A 20,266-nucleotide genomic window follows, 5' to 3' on the forward strand; every position below is an offset into this window, starting at 1 on the left:
AAAGTGCCCACTTCAGACTCAACGGAGACAATTCTACTCTTACTGATTTTATATAGACTCCCCCATAAGATTTTATTTATAAAGGCATTGGCATATAAATAAATAACAAGACAAGAAGAGGGAGCATTTGAAAACCACTTTCTCACACAGCACCTCTGTCAAAGCCTACCCCTTCGTCCAGTCTTCAGCATGGTGGTGAGATACTCACATCCATGATGAAAGCACTTGTCAGAACACAGGAAACAAAGCAAAGCTCCTATGGCCTACTGACCCCCTGATTCCAGAACTGGTAGGAAGAGGAGCAGCAGGAGGGAAAAGGGTCAGGATCCGAACTGGCAGGTAGGGCCCAGGAGTAAAGCAGGGATAATATTCAGAAGGTGTGCGCAAGAGTTTTTGCAGAACATATACACACTGTGGGGAAAAAGTCTACAAAGAAAAAGTATTACCTCCATATAATTCATTTACATTATTTTCATACAAGTCATTATGTTACCTACCCCCAGCACTGCTGGATAACCCAGAGTGATTCCTTGGAAAGAGAAGAATCAACACTGACTTTTATTCTCTCTCTTCTCCTGGGTTGGGCCCATCAAGGCCAGAACAGAGTGTGGAGTACAGGAATGGCCATCCTTCAAGTCCAAGGGGTCAGGGGCCTGGCCTGGCTCCTCCAGTCACTACAGGAGGGGTGTCTCTGTTTGGAAAGCCAGCACCAGCACCCAGAACACAGGCGTCCAGAGAGACAGACAGGCACTGCTGGCCACCATCTGGCTGTGGTGGGAATGTCCATGGCGAGGGAGCTGCAGCTCGGCAGAGATGTGCCTATCCAGAACGGGGCCCTGGAGCTGTGGGACCTCAGCACTAGGAGGGAAAGAAAGGAAACAGAGGCTCAGAGCACAGCTGGAGCCAATGGATAATCCAAGGCCCCCAAATGCCCACACAGCTTCTTTCCGTCTCCCTTCTTTAAAGACGAGAATGGATCTTAGTATGTTAATGGGCTGCCTGTGTCTCTGTCCCTCGATACTACTAACCAAGTAACAAAACCACAACAAAACCAAGTAACACAAGTGCTAAGACTAGCACATTGGACAACTCTCCCTTGGCTACATGGTTCTTGGTTCAAAGATTATTAAAACTCTAGGTGTCAGAAGGCCCAACTCAGATTTGCTCATCATTAGCCTTTGGGCGATCTCAGGCAGGGCCCCTCCTCACTGACCACACACAGGCGCACATCCAAGCCATGAGGTATCCTCCTTGGATCTCTGGCATCCTCCCCGGGTCTCTGGCTCTCTCCCCTACCCCAGCTATATCTCGTGTGAACATCATGCAGATATCCCAGGTCAAGACAGTAGGGGCTCAAGATCTCAGGCCCACCCAGACCTTTCAGCCCAGCTCTGGGGTGAAGGGCCCAACTCCAGGCCACCTTAAAAGGAAATAACCCAAACTAAAAAGTCCTGAACAGATCAATTCATTCTTCCACCAATGAAGGATGGTTGGAGAGCCACCCTTGATCACGTGGAACATGGACACCGACGGGACCCCTGCTCTCCAGGTCCCATTTGGTTGCTAGCTTCCATCCATTTAAAAATGCCAATCCCACAGCACACTGGATGCCTGCTTCGAACCTTTCAGCGTCTCCCCACTTCCTCAGGCATGAGACGCTCTGTCACCCTCCTCCATCTCCTGTCCGGACCCAGCCAACCCCACCCCACCTGACCCCCCAGGCTCCAACCATAATTATTGCATCTTGATGTCTTCAACATGCTCACTCTCTCCAGGCTTTCCAACTGTTCCCTTTGCTTGGAACTCCTTCCCCTCCTTGCTCAGCTGTTTATTCGTTCAATGACATTTATCATCAAGCACCTGTACAGGTACTGGATCCCTGAATCTCCTGATCCACACTCAAAAGTTCTGGTCATTGGGCTCCACTTTGTCAAGCTTCTACTCAGCATCAGCCAAAAGGTCCCTTCACTCCAGGAGGCCTTTCCTGACCACTCTCCCAAACCTAAATAGTAACTTCCAACACACACAAGCACATTCCCACAGCACCCTTTGCAGATGTCAAAATCTGGCATTCTCCCTAGAATGCAAACTCCATGAAGGAAGAGGGCTAATGCCCATCTGGTTTACTTCAATGCCACAGCACCCAACACAACAGCAGGCGCACAGGAGTAACTCAATACATTTGGGTTGAATCAAACTGGATCCTGGATCCCAGGCCTCTCTGGTGTAGTTCTTCCAAAAGCCTTATGCCCTGCAGACCAGGCTGAGTCACCACCTTTGACTCCTCTATCCACTTCTGATCCACCTCCTAAGCATCTTCAGAGAGTGCATTCTGTGGTCACCGTGCTCTCTGTAAAATGTGGGGGCTGAACAAGCCTATTCTCTGTTGCTTCCAGCTCTGCAAAACTATGAAATCTTCCCTAAGCTGCAGTGGAGAAAGGACTAGCAAATCAAAACACACCCATGCGTGCCCACCACCGCCACCCCCGTTCGTTCCTTAACAAAGATAACAATGCCTTTACTCTGGCTCGAAGCAACTACCTTTAATTACTGGGTTCATCGCAATCACAGTGGACAGAAGACCAGTGCCCAAGGCTCTGAGCAACAGGAAAGGCTGGTCCACAAGGAGGGCTGCTCATCCCCACCAGGGCCTTGAACCTCCCCGTCTTAAGCAAGGTGACAGGATATTCCTGGGCTGCTCCCCACTGATACTCCGGGTGGGGAGGATGGATGCCGGAGATGGGCTCCTGGCCGGCCCCACCCGGCCCAAACCACCGCCTCACCTCTCCTCCAGTCGGACCCACAGATCGCTGAACTGCCGGAGCCGCTGCTTTCGGTGTGGCCGCTGCCGCCTCCGTTTTTTCCGAAACTTCCGCTCCGCTACGACTCCCAGGTGGGCACTGCCGGGCGGGGACACGTGGGGAGGCCACAGCGAGCGCACCGCGGACCCAGCTTCCGGTACCCGCGCTTCCGCAGCGGGCACTTCCGGAGCAAAGATGGCAGAGGAGGCGGGTCCGGACGAGGGACTTTTACTCTTCTCTCTGTGAACAGGGGTGGAGGGAAGATGGATTGGAAGGAGGGTCACACGCCCTCAGGGCTCAGGGACTTAGAAGGGGCAGATAAGGTGAAAGTTCAAGCTGGCTAGGGAGCGTTCTCCAAGCCACCTCCAGAATCGATCACTTTGGCGCCTTAACTTCTCCCTCATATACTGTTGTAGTAGTCGTTCCAAATCCCCCGGCCCTGGGGAGGAAATAGAAGATTTCTTTTTAATTGCATATAATTACTGCCTTTCCCTAACAATGGGTCACAGCTATGTAGAAAGTCGCTGAAGACTACCGCATTGAAAGTGACATTAAAAAAAAAATGTTTAAATGCCATTTACTTAGAACTGAAGGAGCCCTTAATCATGTTAACCCCTCCTTTACCCTGGTAAGGGCTCTACTCAGAAAGAGGCTGTGGCAGCCGCATCCCCCCACGCAAATGACTGCTAGTGTTCACAGTGTTCTAACCACCTTAACCCAGGTCCTACCAGAAGCCATCTTTCCAAAAGGGAATATGTTTTTCCAAACTGATGAGAAACTCAAACTTGTTTCTAGTTTTTCCCTAAAGGTGACTCTAGTCTCTCCCCATCCCCACCACCACCTCCACCACCCCACCCAAAAAATCTCTTCCAGAGAGGAAATAAGCCATGAGAAGGACCTAATTTCTTGCTACAACAGGACTTTCATCAAGAGTTTAGTTGGGGTTGAGGAGGGCAGTAAGAGAAGAATCGACTCGCTCGTTCTGCCCTGATTCGGCCTTGATGAACAGCTCACCTGCCAGAAGCAGGGCTCAATTCTGACCCATGACTAGACAGAGCCTGGGTGGTCAATTAATAATCATGGCCCTGTGTGAGGAAGGCAGGTGGTATATGAGATAAAAAATGAAAATGGGAAAGACTCAGGTTGGAAAAAAAGGTAAAAGAAGGGAATTCATTCTTCTAGTGGCAAAGAAAGAAGAAAGACGCCTGTTCTGAACCTGAGGCTGGGAACCCCTGCAACACACAGTCACAGTTAAAAGACCCCTAGAGGACAGGACGTGCCAGATTCATCACTGATCCAGAGCCCAGCACAATGCCTGACATCTAAGTGTGACACCACTTAGATGAACCCCTTCATTATACCAACAAAGTAATGGGAGCCTAGAGAGGGAAAGTGCTCCGCCTAAGGCTCTCCAAGATTCCAGTGGCCTCTTAGAGGATTCAGGAGCAGATGGGCAGCAGCCCCCAGGCCCAGGCCCCTGTCCCAGCAGGGATTACATCTATGTCATCCTTGACCTCCATATAACCCAAACAGGCCCTGGTACACCGTAGCATTCAAAAAAGTCTGTTGCAAACAGCATGGACTCAAATTCACTCAGCTCTTATGGCTTCAAGCGGTGGATCCTCACAGTGGGGCAATTCACAGCTGTGGTTCTGTTCAACTCACAAGAGACACAAGAAGACCTCAGCTCACTTACTGCAGGTGGGCAAGGCCAAAGCTTGAGAACCAAGTTAATTACCCTTGGTGGCTGGGGGAGAGGCAGGGGGAGGTCATTAATCCAGAAGAAATTAATTTTACTTCTCCTGATTTTTGTCTTTCTCATATTTCACAGCTGAGATGTCCTGGAGAATCATAACACCCACTTTACAATTTAAAAAACTGAGGACCAGGAAAATAAACTTCTTTGCCTTAGGTCCCAACAAGGATTCAGTGCCATTTTCAAATAACATTCATCAAGATTTTTTTTCTCCAGTTTATAAAGCTAACTTATTTTCACTATAAAAAAATATGGAGGATATAGAGTAGTGTCACTACTACCTCCAGAGAAAGATCCGACAGACAAAGGCTCATAGGCTTAAGGGACCCAGGGCAGTAGAGGTGACTGCTTCTTTGCCAGGAACAGAAAATCCCCACTGTTGAACACAGGCTAACTCATCCCAGAGCTTCTGGGCTAGCTTGAGCATCCCATTCCAGGTTGAGGTTCTACGATATCATGTTTCCTTCCATCTGAATTCCCAAAGTTTAGTGAAACCTCTAGTTCCTTATGAAACCTAGATCCATGGTCATTTTGGCCACAATATGGGACTCTTGTGCTTGAGAGATTGCTTGTCCCCTGCCAGCATTTCACACAATCTACTCATGTCGTGGAAGTCTCCAGAAAAGACACACCCTGTTGACATGGTGTCTCTCCTGTGCACCCACCGGAGGACATGTGGTACCCAGAAAGGAGCCCAGGTTTGGAAACTAGAACATGATAATTAGACTTTCTGAGCCTCTGCTGCTTCTATAAAGTTGATCTACCTCACCCGGTTGCTGTGAGGATTGAAACTACCCACGTACCATGTTTCACACAGGGCTGAGCACACAGTGTGCACTCCATGCGAATGCCCCTTTCCTCCAGTCCCACTACTTGGGGATGAGTGACACTGCATGTACCCCAGCAAAACTGACCAGGACCCGGGAGCGCCCCCACTGTGCAGCCAAAGGACATTCACCAGATCCCTTTGTGTGCAGTGGGCAGAATAATGACCCCCGGTGACCCCTGTGTGCTAATCCCCGAACATGTGAATACTATTGTTTGTTACCTTTCCTGATAAAAGGGATTTTGTGGGTGTGACATAGGACCTTGAGATGGGAGATTACCCCAAGCTACCTGGGTGGGCCCAATCTAATAACATGGTTCCTTAAAGCCAGAAAACTTTCCTGTAGCCATGGGAGATGCAACTGTAGAAGGATGGTCAGAGAAATGCAGTCACTGTGAAGTGACTTTGAAGATGGAAGGAGGGGTCACAAACCTCTATACTCTGGAACAGGCAAGTAAACCTGCTCTTCCCTCGAGGCCCTAGAGGAGAACGCAGCCCCATGAACACCGTGGTTTCAGCCCACTGAGACACGTGTCAGACTTCTGATCTACAGAACTGTAACATAATCACCAGTGTTTGAGGGCAGAGTGTATGGTGATTTGTTATGGCAGCAAAAAAACCCCACAAAACCCTAATCCAGCAACCATTATCCTGGGAAGAGGTGTGGGGGTGGGGAACGGGTTAAACACTTGGGATCAGCCCGGCAGGACCCCTGTCCCTCCTCTTTGCTGCCCATGGAAGGGCAGTTTCACAGCCAGGGCCTTGCCTGTGTATTCCAGCCTGCTGAATACAGGAGGGTAGTGGCTGCCAACTGCCCTCCACTCACTGTCCACCTAACGGAGCTACCCCAAGTCCCAAGGGGCTGGGTGAGCTAGGTCACCAGTTGGAAGGCCTCCTGCCCCCACCCACAGCCTGCCGCACATCCAAGTTCCATCTCATCCATCAGGAGCTATCACCCGGCTGCTAAGGAGGGGGAAAAGGAAGCAGGTGTCTCCACAGCCACTACGCTGGCCCTTGCCAACACCTTCACTGTGGGCATTTCCCCCACTCTGGGCCCTTATCCCCTCACCCCTTCTTCTCCCTAACTGGAGCTCCTTTCCAGGATTCACGCTCCCCCGTGGCCTCCCCTAGAGCACTGCTCACCTCTAAAACCTCGTAGACACTACCCTAATGGAGCACATATTGTGTGCCAGATGCCCGGATAGCTACTGCAGAAGCACACATCAAAGTGCCGGGGCCAGCGCGAGGGCGGGGGGGGGNTTGCGCTGGATCTCAGATTCTGAAAGAATTAGGGGCAGGGATGGCAAAGGAATCTCTGGCAGAGGAAGGTGCTCGAACAAAGACAAAGGATCTGGGAAGTAAGAAGTGGAAGAAGAAAGGGCAGAAAGAGAAGGGATGTGCAGGCAGAGGAGTCTGAACTGTACCTGGCTCTGATTAGCTGTGTGATCTTTCCGTTTCTCCATCAGTAAAGGAGAAGAAACACCACCCCACAGGCTGGCTTTGAGGATTAACTGACGGTCCGTGTGAGCCTGGCTGCCACCTGACAATCCGTCAATAAATATTTTTTCCTCTCCTGGAAATGTGAGCAGTCCAGCTGGACGTCAGCACCGGTTCTCAGCCCTCATTGGGCACCAGAATCATGGAGAAGTTTTTTAAATATTGATTCCTGACCTCACAAGCAGGTATTAGGAGGTTAGAGACAGAAGTAGGAAGCCTGAGCATAACCATCAACACACATGCACACATGTATGTACACACATGTACGCACATATACATACCTGTGCACACACATACACACATGTACATGGATGCATACGTACACTCCATAAAGGTCATCTCTAGCACCCACAAGGACTGTGTGCCAAATACCCACCCAGTCAGCCTGGGGCGGGAACTGAAAGGGGACAAAGCACCTACTTTCCAGAAGCATACAGTTCCCCTGAAACAAGCTGAGAACCGCTTAGGGCTGGGTTCTCCCTCCAGGGCTCAAGGAGAACAGGAGAGAAAGAAAAATCAAGACCTGGGCAGTGAGCAGAGCTGAAGGAGGGGCAGGATTTTTCTCATCAGGGGGAGGTGGATGGCCACGACCCAGACAGAAGGTTTTCTTTTCTGTTGTTTTTTTTTTACTGCTTTATTTCTGAGAGAGAGAGAGAGACAGCGTGAGCAGGGAGGGTCAGAGAGAGAGGGAGACACAGAATCTGAAACAGGCTCCAGGCTCTGAGCTGGCAGTCAGCACAGAGCCCGACGCAGGGCTCGAACCTACAAACAGTGAGATCATGACCTCAGCTGAAGTCGGACACTTAACCTACTGAGCCACCCAGGCGCCCCAGACAGGTTTTCTGATGCAGGAAGCACACCTGTGCTGGGGTCTGGGTACCAAGAAACTGGACTTTGGGAGAGAACAGTAAGAAACCACCGAAGGCTTCTGAGGAAGGGACACTTGCAAGATTTAGTCCCACAGAGAGGGAAGAATGGACCAGCGAGAGAGAGCCATGAAAAGGAGAGGAGCAAACCCAAGAGGAGAGGTTTTGATGGAGGAAGCCAGAGGTGTGATGAAGGTGAGAAGTGAGAAGTCTCAGGGGCGCCTGGGTGGCTTAGTCGGTTAAGCGTCCGACTTTCGCTTAGGTCATGATCTCGCGGTTCGTGGGTTCGAGCCCCGCGTCGGGCTCTGTGCTGACTGCCAGCTCAGCTGGAGCTGAGCCTGGAGCCTGGAGCCTGTTTCGGTCTGTGACTCCCTCTCTCTCTGACCCTCCCCTGCTCGCGCTCTCTCTCTCTCTCCTAGAAATAAATAAAACATTAAAAAAAAAGAAGTGAGTAGTCTCAGGTGAGGGCTTTTAGAGAGTTTAAGCGCTATTTGAAGAACCATTATTACTGACGCACTGGCTGTGGTGCATGAGGAGAGGCGGGGGTAAGACAGCCCAGGATGTACCCACGACTGTCCGCTAGGAGGCGGTCGGGGAGAACCCCGGCTCCCGGGTGGCAACTGGACTGCTAGGAAGGCCCCTCTGGGGTGAGGGGCTGGGGAGAGGCCCCGGCTCGAAACAACATGAGCCGAAGGTGGGCGTTCTGACGAGGAAGAAGGCCCCTGGGGAGGGGCAGCCATCAAGCCGCCACCACAGCTGATGCCCTCTATACCCCTCGGCAGAGGGTCGGGGCATTCGTCTCACTACCGCTGCGGTCTCTGCCAGGAGGGGGCGCTGGTGACCGCGGTCGGGAGGGAGCGGGGCGAGGAAAGGTGTGTAAGGGGCCGAATACTCATGTTGGAGCCTCCACAGCCAGTTCCTCGGAATGTGACTGCATTCGTAGGCAGCGCCTTTCCTTAGGAGAGGAAATTCAAACACACAGAGTCACTAGGATTGTGTGCGCACAGAGGCAGGCCGTGGGGGCCAGGGAGAGGGCGGCCTCCTGCAAGGCAGGCAGAGGCCTCGGGGAAAACCAAACCTACCCACACCTTGATTTTGGACTTCTGGCCTCCAGAACTGAAAGAAAATACATTTCTGCTGTTCAAGTGCCCAGTCTGTGGCATTTTGTTACAGCAGCCCAAGCGGACTAGTTCAGAGGGGAGGGGAGCACAGAGCCATCAAAATGAGAAATAAACAGACCTGGGGGGAGAAACAGCTCAGGGAAAGAGACGGCTTTGCTCCTGTCCCAAGAAGGGTCTCACGGGCACGCCCTGCACCTCTAGCCCCTCTGACCTTACCTTATAACTGACTCCACCATCTGCCCCCCGCCGAACCTTCCCAAGTGCCTACTGGAAAGGCACTGAGCATTAAGCCTAATGACCCCTCCTGGGGCCCCCAGGACCACGGAGCAATCTCCTCTTCGCCTCCTTCTCTGCCCCAAGGCTGCTGAGGAAAAGGCCAGTATGGCCTCTGTTGCCCAAAGTGCCCGGCCAGGCAACCCACTTCTGACACAGCCCCGGCCACAACAGGATGCCAGCAGAGCCGGGTGCCAAGGGTCCCTTTAGCGGCCAGACAGGGAAGATGGTAATAGCCGTGCTGGGGGCCTCTGGAGCCCCTCACGGTGCGTCACCCACCCTGGTGCCGGGGCAGCCCGGTGGGGGTTTCGGCTCCACTAGCTGCTCCCCAACCAGGATAGAAGCACAGGAAGGTTACTTGTTGATGGGTCGTCCAGCGGGGGCGTGTTCTACCTCATAGCCTTCGCGCCGCAAGACATCAAGCACTGTATTGTTGCCCATGAAATGACCTGCAGTAAGAAAAACGATCAGAAACACGGCAGCTCCCATGATTACTAAACATACCCCCAGACACGCACCCCAGAACAAAGAAATAACCCTGCCAACCCTCCATCCCTTCCGTCCAGCCCAGGAGAGTTCCAAAGAGCTTCTGCAGTCAGGCCTCTCGGCCACACTCCAGGCAGGCAGGCTGGGAGGGACAAGCAGTGTTTCAGAGATGAGGACACAGAGAATCAGAAGGGTGGGGTGAGCTGCCCACAGTCACACAGCAAGGGCAGAGCCTAGACACCAGATTCCAGCCCTCTGGATCTGAATGCAGTGTTAACAGTCCCGACCATTCTCGTCATTTACACAATCCAAAAAAATTTTTTTTAATGTTTTATCTATTTCTAAGAGAGAGAGAGAGAGACAGCGTGAGCAGGGGAGGGTCAGAGAGAGAGGGAGACACAGAATCTGAAACAGCCTCCAGGCTCTGAGCTAGCTGTCAGCACATAGCCCGACCACCTCTGAGACCTGAGCCCCCTTCTGTCTCACAAATAATTATACATGCGCAGTAAAAACAAAAACGAAAACAAAAAACAAAAAAACACCTCTCCATTTAGCAGAAGCCACCATAATTGGAAACCTCAATCTGCATTTTATTTCACTTCCTCCCTTTTAATAAAAAACAAAGATCAACCAGGTAAGCTTACAATGACACCTTAGACATTTTCAAGGCCAGGAGCAGATCTTGGGATCAACCTTCTTTCCATTCAGGTTTTGATGCCTTCTGATGCTCAGAACAGACATGACGGTCCGGACTCACAATGTCCCTCTCTGTGACAGCATATGGCACTTTAATGTCCTAAATGCTGATTAAATTGCAGCACTCCATCCTGTGGTTGAGCAGAACCTTAGAGGTATCCTTCTTATCTGCACTTTAAACTGGAAAACTGAGGTAAAACAGGTCCAGGCTTCACATGCTAAGCAGCCGCAGAACAGAATCTAAAACCCAGGCCGTTTGGCTCCAGGGTCTATACAAGCTTGACATGTCAATACTCAATAACCAGAGACCGGGACAGCACATTAAGGTACATCCAAGCTTCTGGACAGACAACGGGCAGTCTGTAGATGTCTCCTGTGTCCTGTTCCCACAGCTCTAGGAAGCAGGGTGAACCTGGATCAGCCTCTGAGAGCCTGGGGAGTCCGAGGTGACTGGCGGAAGGTACTGGGCTCTACTACCTTTTTGGGTTTGACTGCAGAGTCTATGACCGCAAGCTTGCTGAGGGGAACTGGCTCAGATGAAAGGGATGTTGGCAAGGCCCTGATTAGCCCTGGTACACAAGTGCGATAAACTCATGCACAGACTTTGCCTGGACTCGGGGTGTGGGGATAGGCTACTGAGCTTGCAGAGTGCCGTGGTGACCCTCCCCCCGCCTGCCCCCCAGCCAGTACCCAGCACACACAGCAGGGAGTGATCACAAAAGCAAAGTAGCCAACAGTCATATTACCAGGGACAATGCTTTACCCATCATTTGACACCCCCCAACCCCCGCCCCTGCCAACAGCCCTATAAGGTGGGCGTATTATTATCTCCATTTTACAGGTAAGTGGGAGGCACCGAGAGATGAAGCAGATTGCGTCTCAAACCCAGGTGGTCTGGCTCCAGAGTCCACCCTCTCAAATGATTCAGAATAAAAACAGTATCTGTCAAGTGAACGAACTGCTCCTATTACCAGTGCTTTCTCAGAGTGGAACCAACCTATTCTGTCTGACCGACTTGTCAAACCTATTGTTTGATTTTAAACCCTGGAGCTTTTAATTTTTGTTTATCCTCACTTTGCAACTAAAAGGCTGTTAACCACAGACTTTTTAAAAATGTTTAACCATTAAGGCTAAGTGTCGAGAGTGATTCCTATGGTTCCCTCTGGTCAACACAGCCTTCAGAAGGCACGAGATGAAATGGATTCCTGCGGCGGAGGAAGCAGCGCCAGGAAGAGAATGTGGAACTGGCAGCTGTCCGGGGCACCCCTGACCCCCAAAGTGCCCAGCTGTGAGGCCTCTGCCCAGCGCTGCGGCAATGATCAGCTGTGCCCTGAGAATCAGGCAAGCACAGGTGCTGCATCTCACCTGGGCCATCTGTCCAGCACAGTCCCCACCTGGAGGGCCTGCCCTCCCAGCTGCTCAGATCCACCTGCCAACTGGCTGCCAGCCAACCCGCTGCCCAGCCTCACGCCACACGGCAGGCCACCAACATCTCAAAGCGTCCACCCTTCCCCTGCACCCAGTGCCCCACTATCCCGCCACCGGACGTCAGGGACGCTTTTGAGAGATCAACTGAGTCTCACGGGAGTGGAAAACAAAAGCCCACACTCAGGGGCTGGCACCTTCAATCCTGGAGGACCCGGCACAGCCGCTGGGACCAAGCTACCAGCTCTATGTCCTAGCAGAGGGCCACCATCACCTCTACCAGGTGCCGCGGAAGGCTTCTGGGACCCGATCCCCGTCGGGGTGCTGCAGGCCGACAGCTTGGCCATACAGGCCAGGCACGGGCACCGTGAAGCACAGCACTGTGCACAATCCAAAGAGGGAACACGAGACTTGGAGAAGAGGAAAACCACTCACACAGCCTCAGGAACCAAGCACCAAAGACAGAAACTATTCATTTCTGAACAAGATGTAGGAGCCCAACAACAAGTTTTTTTCCACAACTGTATTTGACTATAACGGACATAACATAAAATCATCCTTTTTTAAAAGCTTATTTTCTTTAGTGATCTCTACACCCAACGTGGGGCTCAAACTCACAACCCTGAGATCAAGAGTCACATGCTCTGCGGACTGAGCCAGCCAGGCACCCCTAAAATTCATCCTATTACAGTGCACAATTCAATCATTTGGGGAATATTTGCAAAGTTGTGCCACCATCACCACTATCTACTTTTCAAGAATTTTCATCAGTTGAGATTTTGATAACGATTATACATTGAATGTCTAGCTCAACTGGGGAGAATATTGTCATTTTAATACCATTCAAGCCTTCCAATTCATGACCATGAGATGTCTTCTTTAAGTCCCTCTGATGATGTTTTTAGTTTTCATGGTGTATCTTGATAAATTTAGTACTAAGTATATTTTTTACACTTTTAAATGGAACTAGTTTCTTAGTTTCATTTTCAAAGTATTCATTGTTAGTGTATGGAAACACATTGGATTTTTGTGTACTGATCTTGTATCCTGCCTCCTTGCAACCTGGGGTTTTTTTTTTTTTTTTAATGTTTTATTTATTTCTGAGAGAGAGAGAGAGACAGCGTGAACAGGGGAGGGTCAGAGAGAGAGGGAGACAGAATCCCAAGACAGGCTCCAGGCTCTGAGCTAACTGTCAGCACAGAGCCCGATGCGGGGGCTTGAACCTACGAACCATGAGATCATGACCTGAGCCAAGGTCGGACATTCAACCGACTGAGCCACCCAGGCACCCTGTAACCTGGGTTTTTAGTTCTAAGAGTCTTTTGGTGGATTACCTAGGATTTTCCATACACAAGACCATGTCATCTGAGAAAAGAGATAGTTTTACTTCCTCTTTTCCAATTTGAATGTCTTTTATTCCTTTTCCTAACTTTGCTGGCTAGAACCTTCACACGTTGTTGAAGAGAAGTGAGGAGAGCAGCCACCTTTGCCTTGTTCCTCATCTTAGGAGGAAAGCATTCCATCTTTCACCATTTTGTATGTTAATGTGGGGTCTTCACAGCGACCCTTTAACAGGCTGTGTTAGAAGGGAGTTCCCTTCTAGCAGGGGTTTGATGAGTATGTTTATCATGAAAAGAATGTTGTACTTTATTGATGGCTTTTTCTCTGTCTATTGAGAGCATCATGTGGTGTCAGCCCTTGAGTCTACTAATACGGGGGATTACATTAATTGATTTTCAGATGTTGTGGTATGGTCCCCCAAAATACATCTGCATCCTAATCCCTGGAACCTGTGAACGTTATATGGCCCCCCCAAAAAATGCAGATGTAATTAAACTAAGGATCTTGAAATTAGGTGATTATACTTGACCTCTCACTCTGCCATTCCAGAAATGCTCATCTCCAACCCCCACCCCACCCCATTTTACCAGTAAAAAAAACTGAGGGAGGTGACTTGCCTAAGTTTATGAAGCTAGTGAAAGAACTGAAAGGAGAAAGCCAAGGCCAGCAAGTGCTCCTTCTGCACACTACCCAGGCTCTGGCATTTCATTTTCTTTCTTCCTTTCTTCCTTCCTTCCTTCCTTCCTTCCTTCCTTTCTTTCTTTTTCTTTCTTTCTTTCTTTCTTTCTTTCTTTCTTTCTTTCTTTCTTTCTTTCTCTCTCTCTCTCTCTCTTTTTCATTTATTTATTGAGAGAGAAAGAGAGCACATGCACATGAGCTGGGAAGGGGCAGAGAGACAGAATCCCAAGCAGGCTCTGTGCTGTCAGCACAGAGCCCGACAAGGGGCTCAAACTCATGAATGTGAGATCATGACTGAAGCCAAAACTCAGAGTCAGATGCTTAACCCACTGAACCACCCAGGCACCTCAAGTCTGTTGTCACTTCTGTATTTAATTCTGGAGGGTGCAAAGCTGTGCTAGAACAACTCAAGAAGAGGAGATAATTTATTTCAAAAGTCCACAAAAGGAAATCATTCTCCCAGTCTGCTTCCAGGTACACTGTTAATAGTTGGTAATAGCTGATGTATCCTCCCCAGGTCTCAGAGTCAGAGAGGAGAGAGGAGACAAGATACATTTTAGGGGAAGTTAAAAAAATGAAGGGTACCAGAAAGAAGTTGGGATTAAGTACCAAATTGGGAAGAGAGAGAAAGTCCTTCCCAGCTCCCAGGGGAGTGTGTCTTGAACACCAGGCGGAGAGAGAGCTATGGTGAAATCACAGGTACCAGCCCCTGAAGCAAAGTGTCCACAGTGCTGGATACTCAGGCATCAGCTGGAGCCATTTCGCAAGTGAAATAAGTCAAAGAAGGGGCCACCCATCTCACCTCCTACCGGCAGCCCACCTCCGCGGTCCCTTCCCTTCGTGGGAGGAGCCGCGGAGCCCAGCCTCCCAGCAGAGGTAACCAACCACTCACCAGCCCCAAAGGCAAAGAAAAAGCCTTTGTCCGGAAACTCTTCCAAAAGGGCCTTCACCCGCTTCCCCATTCTCTCATTCCGTTTGTAGATGAGCTCCTGGCGGAAGTAGCTGTCGATCTCCTGGGCTGTGATGCGCTCCTGCGGCGGCAGCGTGGCGTTAATGAAATTGGGAACCTCCGCCAAAAGAAATAGAAAAAGCAAATTAGGGGCAACAGAGTCACTAACCAAGTTGCTTCATCTGAGCCCTAAATCACCCAGCCTAGAAGGTCAAGCTCGGCAGGGGAAGGGCAAGATGGACACACCACTCTTGGGGTCTCCCACCAACTACTTTTTCAAGCTGTGATATCAGTGAAAACACAGCCGAGGAAGTGCGCTGAAAGTACTCTTGGGCTATTTTAAACAGTACTTCTGTTCTATTCAAATGAGAATGCTTGATGCCATGTGTTTATACCAGAGACCGTATCTTTGTCTAACACATCCATCGTTTTTACTTGTTTGACTCACACATGCTTTCTCTACGAAACTAATTTTACATGGGGCGCCTGGGTGGCTTAGTCGGTTAAGCGTCCGACTTTCACTTAGGTCATGATCTCGCGGTTTGTGGGTTCGAGCCCCGCGTCGAGCTCTGTGCTGACTGCCAGCTCAGAGCCTGGAGCCTATTTCAGAGTCTGTATCTCCCTATCTCCCTCTCTCTCTGACCCTCCCCTGCTCACGCTGTCTCTCTCTCTCTCCTAGAAATAAATAAAAAATATTAAAAAAAAAAAGAAACTAATTTTACATAATTACATATTTTAGAATCAATAATTATGACTCTAGGACCGAATACGTGGCATGTCTATAACCATTCACCTGTCTTCTAAATGCCACACAATTTTAATTTTAATTATTTCTCCAATTCCCATGTCTCCCTCTTGCTTTCTTCAATGTTCTTTGCCCTCCTGGCAAATATTTCACCTGGCAAATATTTCATCGGTGCACATGTGAGCCGATTTCAGTCTTTTGGCTAACAACAGGGACTGTCGAGGTGATACACCGCGTTCCCTCCCCACCCCGTCTGGGTCCCCTCCTCCTGGGCGAGTGCTCTCTCCTCTCCCTAGGGATTTAATGAGGCTAACCATTACTTCACTCAAATATAAAACAGAATATCTACCCTGGCTGCTTCTCCCATGTGCAGTAGCCTCTCAAAGGAAGTCTTCACCCTCTAACGTCACCATCCGTTTCCACTTTATGGACAACAGACTCCCTTTAGCCATTTCCTTGAAATGATACTTTTTTCATTTTCAAATCCAAAGCCTACATCTTCTCCTTTACCATCTTTTTAAAAATCATGTCATTTATGTGAGATCCTTCTCTCTGTTTCCCCAAGTCCCTTCTCTTCAGCAGAGTGCTTCCTTTGTACCAGCCCTTCCCCACGGGCAGACCTCCCACTGCTAAATGCCAAACGTGACCTAGGACCTACACCCCTGGGCCTGACCAGCCTGGCCCCCCTGGCACCGATGCAGGTACATTCCCAACACCCCATATCATAGGCGAGGTCTTGTGAGCAGGTATGAAAGCATGAAGGAGCCACAGGAAAGGGATGCATAAGAAATCTGTTCCTGACTGCCACCAGCCTTACCATTTGCCCAAAAAGTTCCAAATCCACCCCCCATACATGTTGGCTTTTTTCTGCCATTTCAAATTCTAATTTCCCAATCTATCTCGACTTCTCTCCCTGCTTCCCCTACACCCACCAAGAATTTTCATCACCCTCAACTGTACTACTCTTTCTTCAGGTACTTCTTGTTTTCCCCTTCCTCTTGCTTGCTTTCCCTTGGTTTAACTTCCTCCAGCTCCAGACTCTCCGAAAGTTCATTGTATCTTCTGACCCTTGTGGGGCTGATGCTGGATCCAGCCCCTATTGATCCTCTCCCCAAGCGGCCATTCCTTTTTCACCGCTTCCATTCGCTCACGTTTCCTTCGGGTCCCCAGATCCAACAGACCCCAGCATCACTCACAGCCCCCTATGGCAGGAGGACACTGGTCCTGGTGGTGGAGACAATGCACACCCCATCTCAGAAACTCAGCTGCCATTGCACCGCCCCGTGGTCTTGGTGGAGGGAGGGGAGGAAGCCACAGTCGGTCCCGTGGGAAGCTTGTTGATAAAAGACTAACAAATACCCCGCCATAGGGAGGCTGGGCTCCTCTGAGCTTCCTTCCCCTTGACGGACCATAGGTAATACCTATCCCGTGTGTCACTCACTGCACCAGTCCGGTCATGAACACATCCAAACTCATCATGCTTACGTGTTCCTAGAAGCTACTGCAAGCTTCAGCCTAAGTTCTCTTCCATCATTTCCCAGAAGGGCTGCCTAAGTCAGCCAGGGGCTTTCAGACTCGGATCCCTTTCCTGCTCGGGAGGCAGCTTCGTGTTCCCTGTTGCCCAGGCCTTGAGGCCTGCTGCTGGATCCCCTGAAGCTTTGTCCTTTGCTTGGGATCCTGGGATTAACTCTCATCAACGCCCCTTCATTCTCACGTAATCATAAAGAATGGTTCTGTTAGCCGCAGCATCTCATTCAACATCTAAACCTGCCCAATTTTATTTTTAGAGCCCTTTATGACCTCAATCCTTTGTTCATGGAAGATTCAGGTGTCAGCAGGTAATGGCTTTACTCTTGTGTTTAAATGCACACTGAGCTGGGCAGAGGACAAGGGCTCTCACCTGGGAGCTGTCATGGCTGAAGATGACGGAGCTGAGGTCCCCACAGTTATAGTGTTTGATGAGATCCTCCGTAGTGTAAGGGATCTGAAGGCTGCCTGCTCGAAGGCTCTCCTGCTGCAGGAGGGTCTGGTTCAAAGCAAAGATGACCTAAGGGGAGAAAGTACAAGGGCCTTTTAAGATCACTGACACAGCAATCATTAGCGCCATCTTATTTCTTTTGTCCATGGTTGACAATGACCTCACCTCTGAGTTTGTTGTATAAGAATATAGACGCTGCTGCTAAAAAAGGAAACACAAATCCCCAGATGGTGTCCAGAGAAAAGGAAGGCAGTCCTGCCCAAGTGGTCCCCTGTGGCTCATGCTGGGAGGAAGTACCTTAAGAGGGAGGGACACAGATGACCTGGAGCTATTCCATGAGAATCACCAAGAGGTAAAGAGACCAGAGAACAGCTGCAGAGGAAGGTCTGAAGAAGCTGGAGAGGAAGGGCAGGAAGCAGCTGGAGACACACAAATAGACACGTACGAAAGGCATCACTCACATGAAGGACTGGACAGGAATATATACAGGACATGCACAAGTTTGTTCTAACCGTCAGTGTGGCATCTGCTGGCTAATGGAATCACTGGGTCGGCAGGATATTAATAAAGTTATGGTGAAAAAAGGGAGAAACGAGGGCTAAACAAAATCAAACAGTTGATCTGTACAAGTTTCCAGAGTCTGATACGCTAATGAGCACTGTGGTTCCTCCTGAAGGGAGAGCGTGCCAGGCTTCCCAAGTTTCTCTGAGGCACGCATCACAAGAGAGAGGTTCACGAGAACACCCTTTGGGAAAATCCAGAGCTGGGTTGGAGGGGAAGGTGGGACTCTGGCACCGGGTGGGACTGGGGCTGGCCATCCTGTATGAGGCTCCTGTCAGCACTGAAGATGCTGTGGCATTTTCTCTCCCATTCTCTCCAGGTATGGATGCAGACATATCACCTTCCACAGCTGCCCTTCCACGTGCTGCCCTGGGAATCCATGTACAGATACCACCTTGCTGGAATATTCCCTCGCTGTTTGCAGGAAGGCAGACAGGCAAGGTCTGCCTGAGCACTCTGTGAGGTCTTCAGCAGGAAGTTTTTGATTTTCTGGAGACAACCTATGACACATCTCAAGTCGGCAAATGACCCCTTCCTTTCTTCTGTCACACATTCTCCTCATTCTAAGTGGCAAAGAGGCTCTTGGTGAGTTCCTTCCCACAGGCCACTCCGGCTCGAGCCTACTGTATGCCCTCCTCCCATGGCCCTGTCTCCCTTGGTTACTCTAATATTGGCTGTCCCTGTCCTGAGGCCTTTGGGGCCAAGTCCTTCTTTGAAAAGTCCCCTCCTCCCCTCTTCTCTCAAAACACCCCCCTCCTCTCTGTTGGGCCTGGACTTTCTGGACCATGCCCTGTCCCCAGCCCTCTACTGGTGACATGAGCTGACCGAGAGGCAGATACACCCAGGTGTATGTCCACAAATTATGCTCTAAATGAGGAAATGCAGTCTTTCACAGGGATGAGCCCCTGGATTCTAAAGCCCCATAATTAGGACCTGTCCACCCCTCCCCCCCCATTGCTAAATGACTTCATATTACCTGGAGGAACAGATCTTTGGAGAGGAGGGGGAGGAACAGGATGCCAGGCCCCAGGCCAAGATCTCACACTTGCTATCTCAATCCAAACCAATTTCTCAACAAACACATACTGATGGATTTTGCCCTTCCCCTAAGGGCATTCAGGACAAGCCCAGGAATCGTTCCCAGCAGATCTTCCTCCAAGAGTTTCCATTGGTTTCGAAATGCTTTTTTTTAAAGGTGTTCTTGGTATTTGGAGAAGATTGAGCCAGGCATTCTAATGGACAGGCCGGTCCATTAGCAAAGTGGAGAAGACTGTGTGGCTCACACCTGTTTATTCAGTCCCTTCTCAATGTAGTCAAATATCATTTACCCTAAAGACATTTTACCTGTTTATAACAGGCCTTGCTAGGATGTTTGTCTTTGCTTCTTATATTTATTTTTGATGATCAAACCCCATCCAACCAGGGGCAGGGCTGTAGAGGCGCTGCTGGAAGTGCCCTCTTTGGGGAGAACCAGGGTGGCCCTCTGTGTCTGCCTTGCCAGCTGGAGGAGGCAACTCCCCCTGCCCCCCACACCGGGTGCTCTGCAGGAAGGCTCCAGGGCCGCAGAGCAGGGGTCAGGGAGCACATGAGGGCTCCACAAAAATAGTACAAAGCTCCAAACTCACCCAACTAAAACCATGGTGGTCCAGACTCAGCTTGCTCAGACACCTACTCTGGCATCTCGAAAAAAGGCCCCATAGTCTGACAAGATTAATGACTACTGGTCATTCTTCTACAATTTACTCTCCTTGCTGTGCTTGGCAAAGTCTGAGCCAGTCTGACAAACTTGGAGTTTCAGAATGTGACTCACAGATTCGCAGATTCCTCAGAAACAACTGTATTTGGTTACACTGTCCCCCAAGATACCTTCCAAGAGGTTTGTCCTGATGGGGCTTGTCATTGACCTAGCCTCCTCGTGTTGCGGAATCACACCTGGCGCTCTTCTGGACAGCCAACAGGCCCACATACAGCAAGCAGCCTGCCCCGCTGAGAGCTGAGGCAGACAAGCAGGAAGGGAAGGCAGGGCAAAGGAGCAAGCACAGAGGCCTGGCTGAATGGCCCAGGCCCTGCACGCTGCCCCCCTTGCCATCTCCCTAACCAACTCTCCGCCACGCACCACCTCCTCCTCTCCATCCAATTCCTTTCTTGGAGCCTCTGCTAACATTTATCCATGAGTTGTATTAGTTTCCTTGGGCCGCCATAACAAAACACCACAACCTGGGTGGCTTAAACCATAGAAACATATTGTCTCACAGTTCCAGAGGCCA

At 50.2% G+C, this 20,266-nt stretch overlaps 1 protein-coding gene across 8 annotated transcripts in view; it reads right to left on the bottom strand.

The window, feature by feature from the left end:
- Window positions 1-43: 43 nt before the first annotated feature.
- The window catches only part of TRABD2A (TraB domain containing 2A), a 52,425-nt gene continuing 32,202 nt past the window's right edge, over window positions 44-20,266 (bottom strand). For 2 of the 8 annotated variants that reach the window (XM_077751902.1, XM_077751901.1), the window contains exons 3-7: window positions 17,361-17,507; window positions 14,659-14,833; window positions 9,499-9,589; window positions 2,784-3,041; window positions 44-858 (exon numbers count right to left, since the gene is read on the bottom strand). In XM_077751902.1, coding sequence (XP_077608028.1) covers window positions 675-858; window positions 2,784-3,041; window positions 9,499-9,589; window positions 14,659-14,833; window positions 17,361-17,507 — 855 coding nt within the window. In that variant the 3' untranslated portion in view covers window positions 44-674. Of the gene's footprint in view, window positions 859-2,783; window positions 3,241-9,498; window positions 9,590-14,658; window positions 14,834-17,360; window positions 17,508-20,266 lie in introns of those variants that run through there. The other 6 variants (XM_077751903.1, XM_077751909.1, XM_077751906.1 and 3 more) reach the window with 6 other exon arrangements.

Source organism: Crocuta crocuta, unplaced genomic scaffold (assembly GCF_008692635.1).
Source record: "Crocuta crocuta isolate KB4526 unplaced genomic scaffold, BGI_CrCroc_1.0 scaffold430, whole genome shotgun sequence".
NCBI classification, from domain to species: domain Eukaryota; kingdom Metazoa; phylum Chordata; class Mammalia; order Carnivora; family Hyaenidae; genus Crocuta; species Crocuta crocuta.